This window comes from Poecilia formosa, unplaced genomic scaffold (genome assembly GCF_000485575.1).
Source record: "Poecilia formosa unplaced genomic scaffold, Poecilia_formosa-5.1.2 Scaffold16, whole genome shotgun sequence".
In the NCBI taxonomy this organism is placed as follows: domain Eukaryota; kingdom Metazoa; phylum Chordata; class Actinopteri; order Cyprinodontiformes; family Poeciliidae; genus Poecilia; species Poecilia formosa.
In genome coordinates this window covers 2383570-2408836 of record NW_006799955.1, presented here as the reverse complement: position 1 = coordinate 2408836, position 25267 = coordinate 2383570, and the positions used below count along the sequence as shown (strand labels likewise).

The window sequence follows — 25267 nt, the reverse complement described above, 5'->3', positions numbered from 1 at the left end:
TTTTATATATTTAACTGTTAAACTGTTAAATATACTGTTTTTTCACTTGTTTCTATGTTGTTTTTATTCCTACACACCTGAATATTTTTCCTGAATGTTTAGGTTATTTCTAATTAGTAGAAAGTATTATTTATTTTTTGTTGTAAAATTGTCCTTACTCTGTAGTCTTATTTTATATGTTACCTTTGTGTGCTCCACCCACTGCTAGTAACAAACATACTGTAATCATGAGACACAGAAATGAAAATGAAAGTTTTCACAGTATCTATCTATCTATCTATCTATCTATCTATCTATCTATCTATCTATCTATCTATCTATCTATCTATCTTGTATCCTTTTATACGCACAACACTAGCGAAGGAGGATCACACTCTTTACTTTTATCATTCTTTGAAACTGTCAAAACTTTTTTTTATATCTCCCTACTTTGTTTGCAAGGCGGCGAGTAGAACCAATCAAATTTCAGCTCAAACATGTTCAAAATTATGATTGGACAGAAAATGTGTCTATCGAGTAGAAAGGGGTGGGACCTCCTTCTGGCAAACAACAGGATGTGATCTTCTAACTGCCGTCATTTCCGCCAGATAGCAACAGAAATGTCGGTTCGTAGGGCCACGTTTTGAAGAAAGGTATGTTTTTAGCTTTTAGTTCTTGTTAATTATGCGGAAACTATTTTAAAGCACACGAGAGTGAGTTTATTTACCGCCTTGTCCTGGAAAACCTTGCTAAGAGACGCGGAGTTTCTTCGCCGGGGTAACTTAAAACAACTCCCGATCCCGACCCGCCAAAAGCCGCGGAGATTCACCGAGGAAGTGACCATTTTGTCCAGAGAGTGAAACCATGAGTGGTGGATTCAACTTCAGTCAGCCTTCGGGCTTCTTCCCAGCCCAGAAGACCACCGCTACTGCTCCCGCCGCAGGTTTCACTTTAACAAACTCCGCTCCTGCACCCACCGGAGGCGGCTTCAGCTTCGGGACTCCCACCAGTCAGACCAACACCAACCCCATCCCCACCGGCTCCTTCAGCTTCGGCAACCCGGCGAAGAGCTCCGCACCCGGTACGGGTTTCTCCTTTGGGACCCCCACCACCACATTTGGCCTGGGCACGGCCCCTCAAACCACAGCGGCGGCCCCAGGGCTCACTCTAGGCTCCATGTTGGCTCCCTCCACGGGGACTGGGTTCACTCTGGGCGGGGGGTTGTCCTCTCAGACCACCGCTGCAGCTCCTGCAGGTGGAGGCTTCACCTTCGGAAGTGCCGCTCAGGCTCCAGCTGCATCAACAGCTACACCTGCAGCTACGACAGCAGCAGCAGCAGGCGGCGGCGCTCCGTTTGGAGGCTTCAGCTTCGGGGGGTCCAAAGTCCTGGTGACCACAGCTGCAGCATCTCCTGCTCCAGCTGCACCAGCACCAACAGGAGCAGGAGCAGGAGGTGGAGGAGGGTTCAGCTTCGGCACCACTGCCCTCTCCACCTCAGCAGCTGCGACAACCCAGAGCGGAGGTGGAGGATTCAGCTTTGGGGTGAAACCATCGTCAACCCCGGCTCCGCCTGCCTACACCCAAGCTGCCTCTGCGGCTCCTTCAGGTCCATCTCTGTTTGCTTCACCCCTCACCACGGCGACAGCAGCTCCTGCAGCAACCACAGGGTTCTTGCTGGGGACAGCTCCGGCATCAATAGCGAGCACCGCAACACCGTCAGCTACGGGCGGGGGACTGAACTTCACCCTCAAGCCTCTGGGGTCAGCCGCTACCACAGCTGCTGCCTCCACCACCACCACAGCTCCAGCCGCCACGACTGGCACCGCTGTCGGCTTCAGCCTGGGAGTCAAACCTCTGTCCAGCACCGCCATGATGGCCACCACAACAGCCGCAAGCCTCACCACTACCACCGCCGCCACCACTACGAATCCTCCGGTGATGAGCTACGCCCAGCTGGAGAGCCTCATAAACAAGTGGAGCTTGGAGCTGGAGGACCAGGAGAGACACTTCCTGCAGCAGGCGACGCAGGTGAACGCCTGGGACCGCATGCTGGTGGAGAACGGAGAGAAGATCACGTCCCTGCACAAGGAGCTGGAGAAGGTGAAGCTGGACCAGCGGCGGCTCAACCAGGAGCTGGACTTCATCCTGTCGCAGCAGAAGGAGCTGGAGGACCTGCTCTGCCCGCTGGAGGAGTCGGTGAAGGAGCAGAGCGGCACCATCTACATGCAGAATGCCGACGAGGAGCGAGAGAGGACGTACAAGCTGGCCGAGAACGTGGACGCGCAGCTGAAGAGGATGTCACAGGACCTGAAGGAGATCATTGATCACCTGAACACATCCAGTGGACCGGCAGACACCAGCGATCCGGTGAGATAAGAGACCCTAGAACTGGGCCATAAATGGATTAGATCGATTAATTGATTGATGTTTTTAAAGCTGCAGTATATAACTTTTTTTTTTTTTTAATTGTATATATATTTAATGGTATATGAGACATAATTTTTTGAAAAATCAAGTTCCTCTGCCTTCTTCCAGTCCTCTAGAAACAACCAATCAGAGCCAGGAGGCGGTTCTTGGCGCTGTCAATCATCCCCTCTCCCCCTTGCTCTCTGCAGCTAGCACATCCTGTCAGGAGTGCTAAGGCTCATTAGCATGGCTAAAATGAATTAAAATCTAAGCTAGTATGGGTTTAAAAATCTGTCATCATTAAACCTGCTCTGAAGATGATTTACTGCTTTGATTAACCTCTCTGTCTTGTTTGTTCCCCGCAGCTTCAGCAGATTTGTAAAATCCTCAACGCCCACATGGATTCTCTGCAGTGGATCGACCAGAACTCGGTTCTGCTACAGCGGAGGGTGGAGGAAGTGTCCAAACTGTGTGACACGCAGCGCAAGGAGCAGGAGAAAACCTTTCGTTTAACCTTTGACTGAAATAAATAGATCTGAATGTGCATCGACGTAATGCTACTTTTTGGGAACTCCTTATTTCTCCTTTGGCTGTTTACCCTGTCTACCCCTTCCCCTACAGTTTTGTTGGTTTGCATAAATATTAATATTTTTGATTCCATAAGCTTTATAAACATGTGAATTCTTCTGGATTTGAGGAAAAATGTTTCTAATGTCTTTTGAATTGGTAGATAAATAAAATGGATATTTCTCAAAGTAGGTGTCCTTTGCAGAAAGCTGTCATTTGTTGGCACATTCTTCTTATTTGGTATGCATAACATAAACTACAACACACATGCAGTGTGTGCATGCAGTGAAAGGGGTTTATTTACATTCCTATTGGAATGAACTCATTTGATTCATCCTGGCTGGTAATGATTTTACTTTTTTAAGCTGATTGACCAGTTCTGATTTAGAAATATGTTTTGATTCTTAACACAATAATATGTGGAGCAGTTCACCCCTGATGAGCATCAAAGCACATCTTTTTGATCTGTATTTGTTAAGCTAAGAGAAATATGCACACTTGGTGCTTGCTGACTCCTATTTCAATGAAAAACGGTGCTGACTCCTATTTCAATGAAAAACGGACTAACGAAATAATGAAAAGATTACATGTTCAAGATTGGACCTGCTGATCCCCTCCCCAAAAGTTGGCTGATAAATCTGTGCTCTTAACTTTCAAAGCTAGAAGGAGATGTTGAGTCAACGTTTTGTGTATGTTTGCATTTTGAACATTTTGGGGGTTTTAAGATGAGCTGAGGTTGTCGAGTCATGCCAGTTAAAAGTTTGATTAAACATCAACAAGTTCCTACCATAAATCTGGCAGCACAATTGACAGTTTTGCTTGGTAGAATCATAAGAGTTCATTAAAAAAGGTTGATTTTTAATATTGGCTTATTACTCCAGTTTTGATCCGTCTTTGTTTTTTTGTTTTTTTATCCTATTAGTACAGAACTTGGGTAACAACCCAAGAACCGCTGAGGTTGCCGCGATTCATAAACGGCGACATGTAGGTACAGCAGCATTTAACATTAACCGTTTAACATTAACAATGAGGGAAAACAACAACAAATATAGGCCTTGCTCCAAACAGCTGAAATTTGCCACTGACACGGGTGAGCCAAGTTCCTTCTGGAAAAAAAGGATTTTGTGATCAGATAAATTTAGCTGTTTGCCTAGAATGACAAACGGCTCATTCTGGAGCTGAGGTGAGGCTTTCTAGCTTACGGACAGTGTGCACATGCGATAGCGCATGTACATCAGCAGTACTGATGCAAAAGTAAAAGAATTAAAACTAATTCTTCATTCGAACAGCTAGATGGTTGAAACTTGTACATGGACAGATGGTCCAACAGGAAAAGGGTTTGGCCAACACCAGGCTTCTGGCCTCACTGTGGACTTAAAGGTCGGGTTCAGACCAGAATAGTTAAGTAGTTTGAAAGAACTCGGCCGACTGGTTTCTCTGCTACTTCTTAAGACATCAATGCAAACATTAGTGAGGATGAATGCACTGCACTTCTGTACTAAATTTACAAATTTCTGTATATTCATACACTTTTGTGAAAGAACATGATAAAAAAAAAAAGGTGCAGCATCAGGTTTTGATAGATGTTAAATTGAAATAAAACTAAAATTTATAAAGTGTAGCTTAGGAATGGTAAAGTGTCCGCATCTTCACAAAATAAAATTGTCTTCAAGTGTTTTTATTTATTTATTTATTTTTACTCCATTCAACTTATAACAGACATCACTCAAAAAAAAAGTACAGTTGTTGCTTTTTTAACATCTTCCCTTTGGATTCCTCAGTGATGATCTACAGTCCAGTGATTGCTACCTGAACATAAGGTGAGGAGGATTATCCTGAGCTCGTTACAAATTATGCTTTCATTTAATTTTTTCACCTCATGTACCTAAGATGCGTCAAAAAGGAAGGTTTGTAATAAAGTTGTCAAAGTAGAAATCTAGGGGTTTAAATTCATGTTACAGAAAGTGAGCTAGTTGTACCTTCTTTTCATAGTTTGAGGTTTAAAAAAAAAAAAAAAGACAGTACAGCTCCAGAAACAGCAGTAAACCAAAAAGCTTTTGGTTGTATGGCTATTTTCATATAAAAAAAAATAAATACAAAATGTGCAGAAATATTTCAATATATACAGCATAAGAAAAAAATAAATCCTTTATACAGCGTGTAAAGTCAATTTCAATTTAAAATAAACGCACTCTATTCACACACTCAAGGAACATTAAAGTTCAGTGGCTCTAATCCAACCAGTTTGTACAAAGAAATAAACATTCATGAATAATCGTCGTCGTCGATCCACGTCGTCATCCACTGCTTCTTTTCTAAAGCACCAGGTTTCATTTTTCCGTCGACGTAGCCCGGAGTTTCCTTTTTTATCCGCACTGCGTGGTAGCGAGGTATGCTGTCGTCTTGCTTGGAGCGTCTGAAGAAGCCGCACTGGTGGGAGAGACGAGATTTAAACAAGACGTTCTTCAAAGGTGATAAATAAAGGAGGCGAGTGCAAGATGGTTAAACATGCTTCGCAGCTTTTGCTTTGCAGAAAAGGTCAGGGAAAGCGGCCTGCAGAGAACAGTGCTGCACACCGACATACACTCAAGCGTTTCTTGGCAGAACACAGACACACATTCTGAAAAATAAACGATCTAATTACTGAGCACAAGCTGCTGCTCTCACACAGAAGAAAAAGATGTCTCTTTTCTGCTGACGTTAGGTAGAAAGTTCCTCTAAGCAAAAGCCTCCAAATGACTCTCATCTTCAGGCTCAGTACAATATGCGTCTGATTGAGAGTTTCTGCATTAGGTCAGCGGGTTTGGCTGGGAAAGCGAAGCTTGTTAGCAGCTGCGGTAATAATCACACTTCATGCCGACTTTACCCCCTGATCAGCGAGAGAGAGAGGGAATCAGGCTTCATCAGAGAGTTTGTCTTTGTCAGAGGGCTGAACGTGGATCTCTGCCTTGTGATACGCAGCATTGTATTGTTCTCTAGTCGGTCTCTTGAAGAAACCGCACTGAAGAGGGACAAGGGTGGGCAAAGGTTAGGCGCGTCATCATCCACTGAATGTTTTACGACTTTTTCAATCTAAACTCGCATCTCTTTTCTTCCACATTTCAGTTTTTCATTATTAAGCTCAGTTTATTTTAGGTTCTTTAAAAAAAAAAAGAAAAAAGGATTGCATTACGTATTAATTGAGAGAGAATGTTAGTCAAACTACAACAATGCAAATGAGTGTTGGAGCTCAAAACTGTTAGAGAACAGTTGAGAGAGTTCTTTCTATAAGATGCTCATGAGGTACCAACTACTACTACTGCTTTTCCTGACACTTTGCATAACGCTTGATAAGTAATAAACATCTCTTTATTTACAGCACATAGATTTATCAGGTATGCCCTGTTTGGTTGCTTTGCCTTGAAAAGCTATTGATACCACTTCTGCGTTTTTCATATTTTATAACATTTGAAATAAAAACTTCAGTGTTTTTTTTGTTTTGTTTTTTTTATCAGGATTTTGTGTCACAAAGAAATACAGCGTTGCTTCATGCCTGAACCTTTAACACTACATCAAAACACTATCACTATCACTAAATGCTGATATTTGACATCCAACATTAAGAAAAAGTGAACCCAACCAATCAGCGTATGCATTTTTCATCAGTTTTCAATAAATTAAATCTTTCTTTATTAGACACATTACTCATCAGACACAACCCATACAATCATCTGCTTAGGCAATTCAACGTAATGTGTGAAATCAATCAAATATTAAAGACAATTAGTTGATGTTAATGCCTTATTTGCATCTAATTTCTGCTTTTCGCTCACCTTCCACAACAGAAACACCATCAATGCCAAAATCAAGATTCCTGCCAGAACCGCTATCAGAATGATCCACCAGGGAACTCCGAACTGAGCCACGTCGCTGTCCGGGGACACGGGCACCGTCACCTAAAACACAACGTCATGACAAAAAAAAACGCCAGATGACCCCAGGGGATTTAGATCAAGACTGCTGAGGTTAATATTTTCATTCAGCTGATGAAGTGCTTACAGTAAAGTCAGGAGATTTCAGGATAATGTTCGGAGTCTGAGACTCAAGTACAAGTGACGCCTTCACAACTAAAGTTGTGGTTGGAAAGGAAGCGTATTCCTGTGTAAAAACAGAATCAAGAGCTTTAATAATCAACCTGGGCCGCCATCATTACACTGACTCACTCTCGATGGGAAAAAAAGAGGCGATAAAAACTACAATTTGTTACCTCGATGAAGGTGGAGTTCCACAAACGAGATCTCAGCTCTACTGTAGTACCATTAATCCCCTGCAGGGGGCACTTCAGCACCACACATTTGCTTTCCTTCTCACAGGACTGCAAAACAGGAGACAAACCTGTAAGCGCTGCACATCTGCATGTTTAAAACAAAGCATATTTAAATCAACTCACCAAAACTTTATTACTGCTTGAATGAAAAACAATTTTGCCACCAAGTTTTCTTTCTTTTTTGACAATTTCCTGTTTAGTCAGGGAAGGAGATCTCTCCTGAAATCACATTTATTCATGTTAAACCAGCACAGAACAAAGCTGGAGCTGAAAATAACGTTGTTTTGACACCAAATTCTCAGAAATACCAACCCAAATGTTTTTGAGAGAGTGAATTTCAGATTGAGGAGAGCAGGCGATTTTCTCAGGTCCGTGAGATGTGACCTTCACCAAGTACAGAAGCCATTTCCCGTTTTTATTGTCTCTGGGCCAATGAATGTGTAGAGTGAGGGGAAGAGGAGAGATCGAAGGCGTCCACAAGTTACTTATCTGGAGGAGAAATTCAGATGGCCCAGCTCCTGAATAGAACACTTAGAACAAGAATTAATGTTCTTACATAAGTTTAAACTCACCCTAAATGTAAAATTAATCAAACTTCCAGCGTCCTCTTCTGTTTTCATTGCAGTTTCTGCTCTCACAACACCTCCAAAGGAAACCTGTCTGGGTTTGGCTTCACTGATGGGGCAATAGAAAAATACTAAATTATAGACAGACAGACAGACAGACAGACAGACAGACAGACAGACAGACAGACAGACAATCTGCATCAATGTACCTACCCACTCAATATCAAAGGGACTTCAGTTATCACTTTGCTCTTTATTTTCACAGCGGAAATATTTTGAGAACTTGTCCTAAACAAGAAGAATACAATTTTATCAAAAGACAGCTATAAGTAACAATATGTCTGGTTAAAAAGTACAGTTAAAAACAAACACATAAATAGTTAATTATAGAGATTTACAAAGAAATCAGTCCATTTTCAGCTCAATTAGAACTGGAAACTTAAACATGAACGTGCCATATCTTTTTCTTTTTTACTATTCGTGAGATATTTAAAAGCTAAATAAAAAGTAATACAGATGTAAGAAGATATTCAAAAGGAATCACTTTTTACTCCATTTCTGAATATTAAAGTGGCGCGAATAGTCATCTATAACCTCCTGTTTTCCAGGTAACATCATACAGTTTATCACTGCAATACTTAAAAGTTCATCTACTGAAATGAACAGATCACTTACGTTTGGAGATGCAGATCAATCTCAAACTCAGTGGTGTCGAGTTTTACAGCGTTGTGCGCAGCGCTCAGAATAATGTGAAACATGACCTTGTGTAAAAAACAAACAAAAAAAAACACATCTCACCTTAAAGTAGCTTTAACTTGTCAAGTAACTCTTAAAAGTTCATATGTTTACCTTTGAGTTGCTCTTAAATGGGTTTCCCAGCTCACACTCTGCTTCAGATCCGTTATGGTTGGCAGTACAGAGGATCTGATTGTTTGGCTAAAAAAGAAGAAGAAGGAAAAAAAAAAAGCTATTTTTCAACAACACTCACGTCCAAGCAGGTTTTGACCAAACAAATTCTATTCAATTAAAATTCCCAAGATAAAAATAGTTCTGTTTCACTATAAAGTTGGAGATCTCAAAGCACTACATCCTCTTCACATTACATACTATCTGCCCTTTGTCTTAAAGGCTTAAATACGGCTCCTGCATCGACTTGTTTTACATATTTTGCATCCATGCTGGCATAGAGGAAACCGCATAACACACGTCTAAACATGTGAAATGAATTTAGTAGAACATCAAGTTAGCTCATGACTTTGCTTATCATGTTTTAGGTCAAGCAGTGTTCTGCTGCATAAGGACAGGGGTACATTGTCTTTGCTCTATGAGAATCCCCCAAGTGGTTAGAAAAGTGTTAGTCAAATTTATCAAAACGGTGGGTATGGTCGTTTGTTTCACTTTTAGTTTCAAGCAACAGACATGCTGAGGTGAGTAGAATCCTCACCACACACCACACAAAGAACCTGCATAACTTGGAGTGAGATTAATTGATAAAGGTTTTGCGTCAATGGTGTAATATTTGAATTGCAGTTGCGTTGATAATCAAATAATGAGTGACATACACTGGCTTTGATGGCTGTGAAATTTACCACATTTTTAAACATATCTTGTGATCAAGTTCTGCATGCAATAGTGTCAAAAGACACCAAAGTGATGCTGGAGCATGATTGTTCATTATTGTCATGTCTTTCTATGCATTGACACAAAAAGCAGATACACAATAGCTCTGAAGGAGTGTTTAAAATTTGATTTACTGCGCATACATGCAGATTACACGTCTTCTACCCCTATTCAAAATTCACGACATTATGTGAAAACGTGACCACATATAGTGAGATCACATTCAAAAACGTACTACTGCTCGTCATGCCTGTGGCGCTGTGCTGTAAAGTTCTCACTCTGGACTCGTACTCACAGATCGAACTCCAGAATACGACAGGATTTCTGGGAATTTCCCCACAAGCTTTGCTTCGAAGGCATCGTCACCATTTTCATTGGTCACAGTCACCTTCACAGCCAAGGCCTTCGTCTCGTAAGTCAGCCTGAACTCTGGGATATTAAGTGCACTGTAGAGATACACAAACCTAAGAATCAGCTTTGAGGAAACAACATTTCTAACATAAATTCACATTTAGCAGCTCAAGATCTTATCCAATGTAGACAAAGCAGATTTACTTATAGTAACTAAAAGAAAATATATATATATATATTTTTACTGCAGTAAATAAACTCAAGCTCAGAGCTTTGTCTTAAATTCTAATTGGATTTACAAACAATTACCATGAAATAACTTGACATTATTATGGTTTTTTAACAATACAACATTTTTATATGAACCTTTTGTTTAACGGGGTGAATTCATCCTTGCTGGTTGGTTTGTAGTGCAGACTGTTGTCCATTTTTAAATTGCTGAAACAAATCTTTTTATTTTTGCATCCCTCCTTTACAAAGTTTACCTGCAACAATAAACCAAAAACAAGATGTCACTCACAAAATAAAAATGTCAGCTTCCACAACCTGGCATGAAAAAGTACTTTTTCACATTTGTCGCATAACATAACACATGTCTTGCATGTTATTCTTCTGTCTTTGCACAATGATTTTCTTCTTGCAGCTCTTCCATAAAAGTCAGACTTTACACTGGATGTCTAATAGTTTTCTTGTTTGCACGTTCTCCAACATCAGCGCTGTATGACGTTGGAGAACCGGAGACTGAATTACACTCTGTTGGACTCTATTTATAGTACTTCAAAAAGTTACCACTTTGTGTTCGTCTATCACATACAATCCCAATACAATTAACTGAACTTGATGGATGTACAATGATAAAATATAAATAACTGAACTGATGTGATTAATTTTGCAAGACAAGATTAAAACTGAAATGTGACTTTTTACCTCTGCGACGGCTTGTCTTGGCTGGGTGGCGTCTACAACTGGCATTAGCTGAGACAGAGCATTTCCTGCTCTTTGGGGTTTTGCTTTGATGATTTCTGCAGAAACTTCAATAACAACGCTGCGCATCTTGTCCTTAATGTTGTCCTGTGCAAATGCAGCACAGTTAAAAGTTGAATAAGTTGAACATTTTCCTGTTTAAACACATTAGCCAGTAACAAAAAAAGTCAAACTGACAACGATCTTTTGGTATTCAGACCTACATATTTTTACTGATAATACCTTTCAGGTTCAAGCCAATTTAAATATGACAATTGGGATTTACTTTAAGCCCGACGTTTATGCTGACACACTGTCCTGCGTTTTGGTTCTGGAGCTCCAAGGTGCCATTAAACTGGATGTCTGATTCAGGATGAGTCTTAGTCAGAAAAATCACTCTGGAGTTCAGTCCTTGTTTCCTGCGTTCTCCATCTGCCTCTATGGAGTAGCTGATTGCTGCAGGATAAAATTGAATCAGATGTTATTAAAACTAGTAAACATCTGTGCAGCATTAAAGTTTTTGGGTTTTTTTGTACTCACTGAGCCTCTTGTTGTAGGACCTCGCTGTGTAGTTGAAGCATGCTGTCACAGTGAAGCTAATGGTAAAAAGGGAAAATTAACAAACGGAACACCCTGTGTGCAGAGTCTGTTTGAGTGCAAGAGCATCTGAAGACCCACCAAAAACTGGAATCACAGCCAACACCAAGGTCAATTTCCTCAGGAGAAACCGTAACGTTTTTCCTGATGTTAACGACTGGTCTTGCCCTGGAAGAAGGTTGTTAAATTAAAGAACTAAAGACAACAGTAAAATCGTCATTTACTCTCCTCTTCCTCCATGTTTACCTGTAAATGAAAGCTGCATCTGACAGAGATCCTACAACCAAGTCTGGATAAGAGTTACCATCCAGGTCCATGTTTCCTGCCAGAGAATATCCAAAATATCGAAGGCTGTGCTCTTTGCCTGAAAGGATCTGAAATTAAGAAGAAGAGATTTTAGAGAATAATGAGATGAAAAATGAACCAGAACCCGTACAGCAGTAATACTTGTCGCATCAGGATTAGTTTATCTGCTGGGAGTAAAATATATAATTTATAGTTACAATTAAAATGTGCTTATGGTGACGTAAAGAATTAATATCTGGATTCAGAATTGTTGTCTGAGTGTCGAGAAGAATCCCAACATGCTTACGTTCACAAGTGGAGCATTACAGCAAAATCTATAATGCTCCACTTGATATATAGTTGATAGATATAAAGAAAAAGAGAGAAGGTGGGACAAAATGTTAAAAGGGAAAGAAGATAAGAGTAGAGGAAAGAAAGAAGAATAAAGAGAATACAAAACCTGAGTCTGCTTTACGCTTGCAGAAAGAGAAAAAACAGAGAACTGAGAAACCACAGTGACAAACAACCTATGCATATCTAACAGCAATGTCACTGAAATGATACATTCATTGGCAGCCACAGTCCAAAATAGAGAGTATCTGTTCACATGAATCCAAACTCGTCTTTAAGTTTAAAATAACAAGCTAAAAGTTGCATTCAAGGGCCTTGAGCGGTCACATCCAACTTGTTCAGCTTTCAACAGAGGTGCACATGTAATCCACAACACAAAAAGAAAGATCCTAAAACAAAATGTCATTAGAACCGACCTGGGCAGGAGTTGTTTTTATCCCTTGTGCAGATCCATGATAAATGTAGACTCTTCCTGCCCCCTCATCGTCCTGTGGAGCTCCAACTGCAATATCTGCACAGGCATAAAAGCATTGCTGATTATTTATACACTCTAGCTGCTGAGACTGCAAAGGTTTGTTCACTCCTTTGCAGATTCATGTCCCTATTCCTTACTAACATGTTGCCATTTGTCCAGCTTTCACTTCTAAACTGGGCCTTGACATTTTGTAACATTTTAAAAACAACTTCTGTGTATTTAACAGGGATTAACCCATTAAAGCACAGGATTTCAAAGTGGAAAAAACAATGATGGTATAAATTAAAGTGTCCTGCTTTACTGTATTCCACCCCTGAATCAATATTTTACAGAAGCACCTTTTGTTCACCAAATCTACTGGGGTATGTCTCTGCCAGCTTTGCACATATAGATTAAAATATTCGTCCATTTTTATTTTTAAAGCTTCTCAATCTCTGACTGAATGGAGAGAGTTGATAAGACCAGATTTCAGGTTTTGCTAAGTTTTTCATGATTGTCCTGTATTTGGCTCTAAGAATCCCAAAGAATCTTGTTGCAAAAGAAAAGCATACCCACAGCATGATGCTGCCACCACCATGTTTCAAGGGTCGGGCTGCACATTTAGGATGATGTGCAGTGACAGATTCATCCTTCCGTAGTAGTGGGGGAGCTGGCTCTTGTCATTAGCTGTCAATTAGCCTGTCTTAAGCCTCAACAATTTTAAATGCAGCTTCTTTCAGTCTCTCTTCTATAAAGACCAGATTTCTTAAGTGCATGACTGATCATTGTCAGGCCAACAGGTTTTCCTAATTAATTGTGTTTTTACTCTCTTCTTGGTAGGTTTGAAAAATCAGTTAAAGCAGGTGCGAAATGCCTGAAAACAAGATTTATGTTTCAAAGCGGATAAATTACCATTAAATGAGTCCTGATTGACGTCCCCAATGTTTTCCACTGCCAGTCCGAACATTGAATCTTTGGTCCCGTTCAGGCGGATCAGAGTTACATTATCCCACTGTCCTGCTTTGTTGATATAAACATAAACGGCTCCACCGATGTCTGTGTCCTTCATGTAGAAGTAAGGGGCTCCCACAACAATGTCTTGCCATCTAAATCATGTACAGAAAATATAGGGACACTGTTAGCTTGCAGCACCGTCAACGATTACAGGAGAATTTTCCTCATCTGATGTAATTCTTAGGTGATGAAAGGTTTTAGGCCAAAACTTGGGCCTGTTTATGACCTCAGTTCTTTTTGAGTAAAAGGAACCCCAGAGCATGACGGTGCCTCCACCGTAGTTCACTGTATGAACAAGGCTCCTTCTGTGGCAAATTTGAAATTTTAAACCAAAAGATCCAATTTGGATTCATCAGACCATAACGCATTCAGCAATGAAAGATTTTGGAGGATTTTATCCAGGTCTGAATGTTTTAATTGGAAGAAAATAATTCAGATTTGCAGGCTCTATGCAGGCACACCACCAGCACTTGTTGGAAATTCCTGCAGCTCCTCTCGTGCTGCTGTCTTTACAGCCTCCCTGACTAATTTCAGCTTCTTAAATTTTTGAGAAATTTCTGGTTTGGGGAATCTTACCAGTTGTCATATACAATGATCATATATCCTTTGTATCCGATTTGGAAACTAAGGCGTCAGCTGAAGGTCACAAATGAATCCAACAACTTAACAACTTAACTTAATTTCGTGTTTTGTAACTGGTATAAGCTATACTGACAAAAAAGTTTTTCTCCTCAGACAAACGTTCCCTACCCATCACCATTCAGGTCGACCACAGCCACGTCGTATCCAAATGAGGATGCCAGTCCCTGCCCGTGCAGAAGTTGCTCCACTACGAGCTGCTCGGCAGACTCTTTCTTCAGCAGGACTACAAGTCCCTTGTGATTGGCTCTTGGTGCTCCAGCCACCACGGTCAGGTTACGGCTTTTCATGATGTGGTGCCCGGTGTCCAGTGAGAACCCTTTAGTTGAAACGGCAATATAGAGCAAAAAAACATTAGCTTACAAGGAGAATGGAAAAAAAGACGGTAATTACACATTAGTTTTATCTCATTGAAAGTGACATCATTTCAACCCACAGTTTGACACAGACCTCAGTTTTTTCTATTCTACCTCTTCCTCTTTCTAGTCTAAGCCCAGACATGTTACACAAACACACAGGCTACCATAAAATCTCCTAAATTTATGCATTTTGGAGGCGGGTTTTCTCAATATTAGTCAATCCATAAGCCAGTCTCCATCCAGATTGAGTAAAATCTACATGGGGCCCACACACACACACGTTGGCTGCTGCTATGACTTGTGATCTTGTAAGTTGTTTGAGAGGAAGCACATTATTGTGCATCTTATGTCAAAAAAAAGCCTTGGTATGATGTTAACACTTCATGTTTTGCAGCAAAACAGTCGGAAACTGTAATTGCAAAGTAGCCCAAGTGATACACAAACATTATGTACAGTCTGTTTTGTTGGTAAATAACTCACCAAGGTAGCTGTGGGCGGACACAGAGCTGGGGTGTTTATCGTCTTGAAACTCATACGGTCCATCGTGAAATATATTCTTTTCTACCAACGTGATGTTATCTTGTTCTACTCGCACCATCCCTGGAGAGAATTTCAGAGTACAACATTTTTATGCAGCAACACTGGGTGCAGAAAAATGATTAAGATAAAGAAAAAAACTCTGAGGAATTTATAATGATTATGACCTTTCCAGTTTCTTGCTCCTGGGGCTCCAAACACCACATAATGGTAGTCCTTGGTGAAGGTGACCCCCAGACCTTGTTGACAGACTCCATACCGTGCATGGTCTGTTTCTCCGTCTCTGCCTTCACAAAATTTCCAATCGCCTCCGTCCATATCATCCGACAAGTTGATTGTCAAATTCTGACTGAAGACGTAACAGCGCCCAAGGACAGACTGGGATCCTGAGCGAATCTTTTGATATCGATGCGCACACGTCTGAAATGGCATCATCCAGAGTTCAGCTACGCAGAGCAATAAGAAGACACAGAGAGCAATGGTACGAAAATGCGAAAATGTGTTGTGACGTACCACAACCTTTCCCCCGGGTCCCTGACTCTGCACAGACACACCCATCCACTGGTCCTCCTTAATCTCCTGACTTGGATCCTCTTTCAGTTGAGGCAACCCAAGAGAAAGAAACAAGACTTGTGTTATTCAAACAGGCAGGTGGGATAGTAGGTACGTAGGCAGGTCGAATGGTTTCTCACCGTCATTATCAAATTCAACGCGCTCACAATTATCAGACTCAGAGATTTCACACTTAAAAAGGCCCCCAGTCACGCTGGATTTTTGGTTTTTTAAAGCCTTGGCTCTCGGGGCACCAATCAGTAACCTGAGAAAACGAAAACACAAAAAAACATTTTACTTCAAAGATTGCATGGTAGCTTCCACCATCACAACGCTGCACTTGAGATTCGAACACAATCAAATACACACTTCTCAGAAAGCCTGCACCGAAGCGTCTTGTTGTATTTTGTTCATATTAACAGTAACAATGACAGCAAGCATGCCCAGAAAACAGGATATAATTAGAATTTTAATTTACTTTTGTCCGTCCTAACACCATTTAACACCATTAAAAGAAAATGATCAACAAACCAATCTCTCACACTCATTTGTCTGGGTGTTAAGTCACCCTTGTCCACAACTGCGACTGTCAAAAATGAAACAACAGCGGCATCCTGTCAGGATACTGTTTCACACACACGTACTTAAAGCCACAACATCCCTTTTCATTTCCATGAAGCGAACTGTGTTGCATACCACACTGACGCAGTTTCCTCTCAGCAGTCTCAAAATCAAGTTCATTTGTTCAAAGCACATCAGAAGAAAAAAGACTCACAAAGACATAACTAATATAGAACTGTTCATAAAGAAGATAATAGTCAAAAACTATTATCTTCAACACAAATATTACAATAAAAAGGAACAATATACAGCAAAAGCCCAAGCTTCCCCAAAAATATCAGTCAAATTAACAAAAGGACAATTAAGACTAAAACATTTTCCTGATATTCTGATCAGCAATAACTATAAATGATTCAAGCCCATTTGAGAGGAACACAAAAAAATTATTACATGCAAGAGTTTTTATTCTATTTTTGTCCATAAATTTTGACACATCAAAACCTTTTTATTTGCATAAATAGTACAGTTACAGAAAAAAACTAAGTACACCTTTGTTGCTTCAGCTGCATCTTAGGCAGTAGCAGCCAAATCAAAGGCTGCCGACTGAATCATCATCCAGTGTTATCGCCTGAATAATGGCAAGGTTTGGCTTTGCGTCGCACAATTTAAATAGTATCAGCATATGAGTTGTTCCCCCACACTGCAAAAACACAAAATCTTAGCAAGTAATTTTGGTCTAGTTTCTAGTACTAATTCCACTGGCAGATTATTTATCTTATAACAAGATATTTTTCCCATAAGTGAAATAATCTGCATCAAGTATTTTTTCAACAGTGTTAAAGGATTATTGACTCCATTCAAGCTCCTATATCTTGCTGAAAAGTTACTTATGAGCTAGCTTTGTCTTATTTTAAGTTTACTAAGATATTTCCTCAAAAAACTAGAAAAAAAATTGTTGCTAAGATTTTGAGTTTTTGCAGTGCATGATAAACAGCATCTTCTAGTACAAAGAAAACCTAACACTGCAGCCTATAAACAGCTGGTAATTGCTGAGAATTGATGAAGTTTGCAGGTGCTCACATGCCCCCAAAATCTGGATTTTCATCCTGTGACAAGTCTGGAGCTTACAGGTGTATGTGTGAACACAATGCCAGGAAGGAAAGACATCAGCAACAACCTTAGAGACAACTTCTGTGCAACCCAAAGTCAAGCTTAAAACCCAAAAAGTTGCATATTCTGGCCTTTACTGACCTCAGTTATCACTTTAATCTGACTAAAATTCTGAACGGATACGATGAGAAAAAGACCCACTGAACTCAGGATTTCATCTGCCAAGCACGATGGTGGAGGGGTGATGGTTTGGTAGCCGCGGTTTGACACACATGAACTCCTCTGTGTGTCAAAGTATTTCAGAGCCAAATGTGAGGCCATCTGTCAGCTGAAGCTCGGCCCAAAGTGGGTCAGAAGTAGACAATGCATTTCGGTGCTTTCTCAACAATGCAGTTATTATGTCCAACCTCAGGCTGAACTCAAGCTGCCACAGAGCGCCAACAAGGAGGACACTGTGTCTCATGGCTGACTCATTCCACTGGTCGAGGGGTAGATGATAATCAGCACAATTTTGAACTTATCAAAAGGACTTAATAGATGATTCTTTAGGATTCGTTTCTCTTCAAAAGGTGTTTGACATCAAGGAGTTATACATCATCTGGACTTTGGATCAGAACTTTGAAAGGTTTTAGGAGTCTCTCAGTAGACATTTATGGCCAAATGAAACATACTTGTAAAGTTCTACTTATGTGGACGTACTTTCACACGATCGAGTTGAGACGGCAGCTGTCAAGCAAACCTCTGACTGACACTGTCAAAGCTGTGAAAATGTGAAAAGTAAAACCACAGTCTAGCTCATGTTTCCTGTCAAAGTTCATGAAGCAATCAGCTTCAACAGGTACACCAGCTCCTGATGACAGGGCCTCTTCTAATATTGAGGAACTTAAAGTTCAGTATTTTTTTTCTCTCAGAGAACTTCAGTATCAGACTAAAAGTTTACCCGTCATTTCTAGACCATCTAAAAGGCTCCTCACCTGCTGAACCAGCTCTCAGTTTCAATCCATGAGGCAGACAAAACATCTACCTCTAATTATTAGTACCATTTATTTTCTTTTCAATAGAAAGTACCTCTGACCCAATGGTTCTGTGTTTGCATCTCCCTTTTGGATCTCTCAGCCTGCATCTGACTGAAGCAGATGATTGATTAAAGGGAGTTGTTTCTCTCAATCATCAGATATTTCATACAGTCTGCTGCACTAACCTTGTAAATATGACAATGTAATAAATTAAAAAACAGACTGTTGGGCTGTTTGTAATTGGAGTTAAACCTGACTGTAAGGTGGATTGTATATTTATAAGTTTTCTTGTAAAGTCTCATATCCACTGCTCAAAACTACATCTATGTAAATGTCATAAAACCACAACGCGAGCTTCAAGAGCTTTAAGATAGAGGTTGTCAGATTGAAAGATTAAACAGCAGTGAGGTCAGGTTGTTGTTCTTATCTAATTAGTTCACAAAAAATATTAAATAACCTAAAAATGAGAAGCTACAGAGTCATGTGAGCGCTACCAAACTCACCATTCTGAAACTCACAATAGTTTATTTCTTCAAAGGTGGGAGAGGAAACCCTGCCCGCCCTGTTCTCCTCCCCGCGACCCTGCTGTTTCCTCTCAAACCCATCTATTGATCTGCGATGCAGTGCTGTGGCTCCTCGTCAGCTCAGCAAAGACCAGAGGTTTGCAAACACACCACAGGACACTTTACAACCAGCTCCTATTTCACATTTACACATTTCTGCATCAGAGTCTGATTAAAGAGACAATATCATAATCTGGTATCACAATCTGATTGCTCCACAATAAAAAAAGTCACATTCTTCAAAAAAAACAACAACTATAAAAATAAATAATAGTAGATACAAACAATATATCAAATTGTGTGATACTGAGAAAAATGATGTGTCCAAACAGTCACCTCAAAGCTTAAAGATGCAAGTCTCCATGAATTTAAAACTCATGGAGTTTTCTACATGCCTCCAGAGAGGCATTTTAAATGTAGTTAAATATGTGCAACACAACACAAACGTTTAAAGTGGACCTGAGAACTAACAACGCAGCGTGCAAGAGAAAACATTCAAGTACTTTTCCGCGTGACAAAGAGGTGGAACTTCAGTACTTTCAAATAACTTTTTCACTACAAATTCGTGCAACTTTGGAGAGTGTAGTTAATCAAAACGAAGCAGCATTATTAACCCTTTCACTGCACCACCACCTTGTGAGAAAACATTAAAACCTGGAGATGCAGCAGTGATGACAAAATACGCCGTCGATAAGAAATAGAAGGCAGTTAGACTGGTTTAGAGTCAAACATTTCTTTTAATCTTGATGAACATTTTCTATTGCTTCCTGGAGGTTTTTTAAAAGTTACTCTTTAGACTTTGTTCTTTCATTTTCTCTCTAATTGAGAGAATGTTGAGTTATATATTGTACATGTTCATCCTAACCAACAGCATCATCACAATTTTCATAACAGTACTGCAATTCTGCACACAAAATCCTCCTTGGCATTTCCTCTAAGTTTTTACTTTCTGCTGTTGGGACATGGGTTGGGTCGTTTTTACCAAATATTGGGTCAAATATTGTGGCCCAGTTTTTTTGGATTGGAGAAGAATTGTTCACAGGCTGTCATTTTGAGTCCGACCTTTTCAACCGGATGAAATTAAGATATAAGATGTTCAAATTATGCACTTACGATAACGTTGTTTTTGATAATATTTTATAATATGGGGTAGCAATCACATTGATCAGGTTTTAACATCCAGAAGTCATTTTCAGCTAAAATCCTCATCAAAACATTACGTCTCTCACTGAAGGGTAAATGGGAACGGGTAGAGAGAGGCCAGTATGGGTTCACAAAGTTACCTCACAGGACGTCTCGGCGCACCAAGACTCCCGCAGCTGTACCCTCTTAGCCAGAGGAGCCTCCACAGCTGTTCTCACTGATTTCACTTTACACAAAATACTCTGGCTGCTGCTGACCTGCAAACAGCTGGACACGCATCACAGAAGAAGGTGCAAATATTCAGCATCACATCAACTGAGCAATAAAGTCCACAAGTTTCTATATTCTCTGCCTTGAGTCAAACTTCCTTATCGCGAGGGAAGTTTGACTGGAATGTCTCAGTTGATGATTCACCGATGCCTTGAATCTATCGGGTTACATGCTCACAGATGGTCATGCGTGTCCAGTCTAATGGCCTTTTTCTCTGGTTTCGCCGAGAGAATCCAGATCATTTACTCAACGCCTTGTTCATCCAGGAGGTATCTGACTGCTTCTCCTGTGGTAAATCAGTAATCCTCTTTCACTCAGCCTAACACAACCTAAAAAAAAAAACGTGAGAGATTTTTATTTAAACTCATAAAATCCTTATCAGATTTAGTGTCTAAGAGTTTTGTACAACAGCTAAACAGTCTGTGTGGGTTATCTGATAAGATAAGAGGAATGCTGTCCACATGTTCACGTCTCCTTCCTACGGGGAAAAAAAAAAGCGTGCATGCAGGATTGTGTAAAGTCTCCTTCCTCGCCTCACATAAAGGATTTAGAATAATCCCATCAATGCTAGAAGTGAAAACTGGCAGAAATTTGCAGCTGCCAGCAATCATTATCAAACATTTGGTTCACACGAGCTCAGAGAAGACAGATGGGGCGAGCGTGGTACTTTGCTGCGACGTGGTTTTCATAACGTTAGTGTTTCTTAAAGTTTTACAGCAGAGTTAGTCAGTACCCTTGTCCGTTCGCTCCGCTGACCTTCTGTATGTTTTTGGCTCATTAGTCCATGGATCAGGTGAAAATTTAGAAAGACAAAATAAGATAAGACACTCCTTTTTTTAATCCCGTGAGTGGAAAAGTTAAGCTGTCACAACAGGAAAGAAGTGGGCAGCACAAAATAAGAGTAACAGAGATAACACAACAGTGGATGATGTTGAACACAATGATGTGGACAATAAAAGACAACCTGTATCTGCTTGTACAGACTTGTATTTGCAATTTGTACAGACAACTTGCAGATACAACTTGTATCAGCAGATATGTATCTGCTGATACAAGTTGTCTAACAGATGGCCAAGGTGAGGATGCGGCTGGTCGCCATGGAGTCTCAACAAAGGCCAGTGGACAGACATCGCTGACTAAGGAGCAACACTGATTTCTTAGGAAAGTCACGTTTGTCATACTTCTTACCTGTTAATGGACAACAGACTAAAAGTGTGACTCATACTGAAAAGAGACTCCAGTGGAGGTAATAAAGTTCTCCTCTTTGAGAAAGGCTGTAAGAATAAATGACTAAACTGCTTGAGAAGGGCATTTCCAAACATAAAACTCTGACATTTTTAATTTGAGATTAAGAAGCAAGAAAAGGGACAACGAACATTGTTGTTTTATGCTAAGATGTTGAGGAATTCATATACACTTGCAAACAGAAATTTCTGAAAATGCCCCAAGTGCTATGTAAAAGTAACATACATAAATGTTACAGTGATATAATATTTAGCAATAATTTGGGCAGAAAATAACCACTGACTTCTCTATATTCTGACTAAGCTATGGTTATCTGTCTCAGTCTCATTTGAGCAGACAGCTGTTTTCTAGTTGGATAATGTAAAATCTCCAGGTGTTAAAATGAATAGCATGGCCCAAAACTGTAAATAATTAATATTTGTTATGCATAAAGGAAGAAAAGCAACTTCTTCCTTTATTTTCTAATCTTCCAATATCAGGCTGCATTCAGTCAGGTAAAGGACTTCCACATAACCACTTATTTGCAACAGGCATAAACCTTTGAACCCTGACTTTGGCTTTTAGGCACCAGCTATTGGCTGGTGTTTGCAAAGCAGTCAATCCAAGAGCACCATGACATTTCCTTAGCTCTCAGCTCCATAATGCTAACAGACAAACGTGCTCTAGTGTGTGTGTGTGTGTGTCTGTGTGTTTAAGTGAGTTGTCAGCAGTCAATGTAGTCAAAGAAGATTTATGTCAAAACAATAACAGCTTCTTGTTTCCACCTTTACTATGCTGTGCTTGCATTGTTTTTCATTAAAGAAAGTCTTTTCATTATCTAACATATATCCTGTGTGTTACAAAGATGTATTACACTTCCCATTATTCATAATGACGTCTGCTGCTTGGCAGGATGTTTTTTCACATTATGTTGATAATCAAGCCCTAATTATCACTTCATTTTGAAAAGCAAAAGGTCAGTTCCAAGAGCCACACTCAGACATGATTACTGCTAGACCTGTAGATTTTTTTTTTTAAATGGCTTAAATAGAACCTGTCCGACAACATGAAGTAGGCTGAAAGTTCTCAAAAGAAACTGAAGAAAATGACAAGCTGTCTGATAGGGAATTGATACTTTTTTACCACTTATTTACTTATGTATCTGCTGTTGTTTTTACTTCTGCAGGATGTGATTTCCTGTTTAAAAAAGTTTCCAGACAATGTGCAGATGCTTTCACTGCTCTCTACAAGGAGAGGTAGCATCCTGTGTAAACGTCGTTGTCTTTAAGAGTCACCATATATTGAATGCCTTTTCCTGTACTTGCCTGTGCTGTTGAATTATCACTATGACGACGCGCCTAGAAGTAAATAAATATCGAAGGGCTGCAAGCCCCCGTTGGAGTTGGCCTGTTGGAGTTAACTCGTCTGACGCAGCTAAGTCTGACACGGGTTTCCCCTTTTGCAAAAGACAAGTTTTTGTTTCCTTGTGTTCATTTCAGAGTTTATTTGAAGAATGAACCTAGCACTGTTGGTCTTCATAGGTTACGAAGACATTCCTAGCGCTTTAATACTCCATTAAACCACAGAGAGAAAACCTTCCAGGGAGTGGCTAACTCACTAAAATTACTCATATCGGTCAAAATGAACGTATAAAATCATCTAAAGCATTACAGATCCCACTTGACTCAGTTAAGGTCAGAGTTCATGAGTAATGAAGAGACTGGACAAAAATGGCATCCATGGAAAAGTTCCAAAGAGAAAATGAGTTTTGCATTGCCAATAAAAACAAACAAAAAAAACATCTTAATGACTCTCAACACTTTAAAGGAAATATTCTGTGGACTGACGAGACACAAAGTGGAACGTTAAAGTTCTTCATTATTTACTATTTTTGTGAAATTGCACACACTTGGACACATCTGGCCTATGCATGGAACCAGTACATAGATGCATTTTAGCAGAAAGCAGAGGCAGCCTCCTCCTGAAGGAGTCTGTGAAGAGACAGTTCTGCTCTCTGCTCCTACCTGCAGAAAGCAAACTATCAAGCCAGTGTCATGTTTCTGGCCTCTGTTTGCCTGACAAATATAACATCACTTCCACAGCCCTAAATCACTTCATGCTGTCAAACCTGGAAGACTTCACACTGCTTCTTTTTATGTTCACTTAAAAATCTTGAAAATATATATATTTTTTTTTGTCCAGGCTGAAGATTGTTCTAAGAAAACACCTTAGAGCAATCTTCAGCCTGTTCTTTCCTGCATCGGTGAAATCAGTAGTCAGATAAAAGTCCACAGGGCAGTGAGTCTTATTGCCCACAGGCAGCAAGATCAGCCAACAAGATTACACCGACCAACAAGTGATGTTTCCTCTCCTCTAACACCTGAGAATTGCCAAAATTGGATCATTTTGAAGTTAACCTTTTTGAAATCCCTGCATTCAGTTAATAGAAAATCAGAACGTTAAAGTGCTGCAACTTATTGGAAAAAAAAAAAGTTTACTAGTGTAGCTGTCAGATTTACTTGCCAGGGAGCAATTTGGTAGTAAACTGTTCTGTTTGATCCAAACTCTGAGGTGGATACACACAATAAAAAAAAAGAGAAAAAGCTGCAAAATAGGTGTAAAACTGAAGAGAAGCAGATGTTCCACCTCTGGCTGTGCTCCCTGATTAGAACCTTTCACAGACACATTTGCATGATAGTTAGAGCCACTGTAAAACCACTTGTTTGTTCTTGTTCCTGCTTTCCATTTCACATTTCACGCATCACTGCTAAATGTAGAAACAAAAGTACCAAGAAGCTTTGAGAGATTGGGGACCTTTTCCTGTAGCTGTAATGAATGTGTTGCAGCTCAGTCTAAAAGTATAAATGTTGGATGGATGTAAGTCAGAGATCCTCCAAACGAAACAGCCCATAATCGACTAAATCTTTGATGTGGGTTTAACTTCAGGAAGGAAAGAGGATTAGACAAAAAAAAAAAAACTTAAAAGGTTTTTATTATCTCCTGCTGCAGAGGATCTCTCACGTTTTAAACATTTGTAAATATAAACCAAATACTTATCCGTGTAAATTAAAGTGATTTTTATATATTGTTAAAATTCGTTTATCCCCACTGGTGGTCTCTCTCTCTCTCTCTCCCTCACACACCAGAGCTGCGCTTTTCAATGAGCAATTAAATAAAAGCAGAGTGAACACTTACAGGACTTTATTCGGACTGACTTGCTGGTGCAAGGCGAGGGACAAGCCGAAGAGAGACCCCGGCTCCCCGCCTTTCCTGATGACATGACGGGTGTCCAGGTTGAAGGCGCGCAGCCCGCTCGGCTCCAGCAGATGACAGAGAAGGAAAAGCGCAGCGCGGACGGCGAAGCGTCCTCTCTGCTGCAGCAGCGCCATGGCAGCGAGGTCCACACGAGTCCAGCGGTCCAGAAGGTAAGAGCCCGCGGGTCCCGCTGCTCTTCCACCCTCACTCACTTTGTTAATGAGGACAGCGGCCGACTGTTTAACTGGTTGCTCCACAGCGCCCCCTTCGGCCGTCAAAACGGACCCCGAGCCAGTAATAACCCCGTAACATTGGAACCACAGGTGCCTTTAAGCAATAAGACAAATGAGCACATAAAAGTAACCTTATTCTAAAAGTTACTCAGATTAATGACAAAGTGACGTGGGCCTGTAATGAGCTAAATTATTTTATTATTATATTCCAGGCGGTACTTTAAATGGTTTGAGTGCTATTGAACTATGAAATTATTTTTTAAATCTTTCAATAAGGATCATTTGCATATTTTTGGTTATTGGATTGTTAAATTCAGATCAAAAAGATCTGAATTTAACAATCCAA

At 40.2% G+C, this 25267-nt stretch overlaps 2 protein-coding genes across 3 annotated transcripts; one reads left to right on the top strand and one right to left on the bottom strand.

The window, feature by feature from the left end:
• The first annotated feature begins 438 nt into the window (after positions 1-438).
• nup62l (nucleoporin 62 like) lies at positions 439-3143 on the top strand. Its single transcript, XM_007546474.2, has 2 exons — positions 439-2346; positions 2751-3143. The coding sequence occupies exons 1-2, from the start codon at positions 844-846 to the stop codon at positions 2907-2909; spliced, it is 1662 nt and encodes a 553-aa protein (XP_007546536.1). The 5' UTR covers positions 439-843; the 3' UTR covers positions 2910-3143.
• Positions 3144-4614: 1471 nt separating this feature from the next.
• Positions 4615-24906, bottom strand: itga6a (integrin, alpha 6a). 2 transcript variants are annotated; one of them, XM_007546473.2, is made up of 26 exons: positions 24629-24906; positions 15687-15811; positions 15508-15587; positions 15162-15414; positions 14938-15057; positions 14210-14417; positions 13358-13551; positions 12408-12502; positions 11602-11729; positions 11437-11523; positions 11299-11354; positions 11045-11214; positions 10723-10866; positions 10162-10280; positions 9740-9890; positions 8674-8760; positions 8500-8585; positions 8038-8112; positions 7831-7933; positions 7571-7747; positions 7382-7477; positions 7199-7306; positions 6991-7089; positions 6765-6887; positions 5819-5953; positions 5294-5382 (listed from the first exon to the last, which is right to left on the bottom strand). In XM_007546473.2, the coding sequence occupies exons 1-25, from the start codon at positions 24820-24822 to the stop codon at positions 5846-5848; spliced, it is 3186 nt and encodes a 1061-aa protein (XP_007546535.1). In that variant the 5' UTR covers positions 24823-24906; the 3' UTR covers positions 5294-5382; positions 5819-5845. The 2 variants fall into 2 exon arrangements, with proteins under 2 accessions (XP_007546534.1, XP_007546535.1); XM_007546472.2 differs by lacking the exon at positions 5819-5953 and having other exon boundaries at positions 4615-5382.
• Positions 24907-25267: the final 361 nt, after the last annotated feature.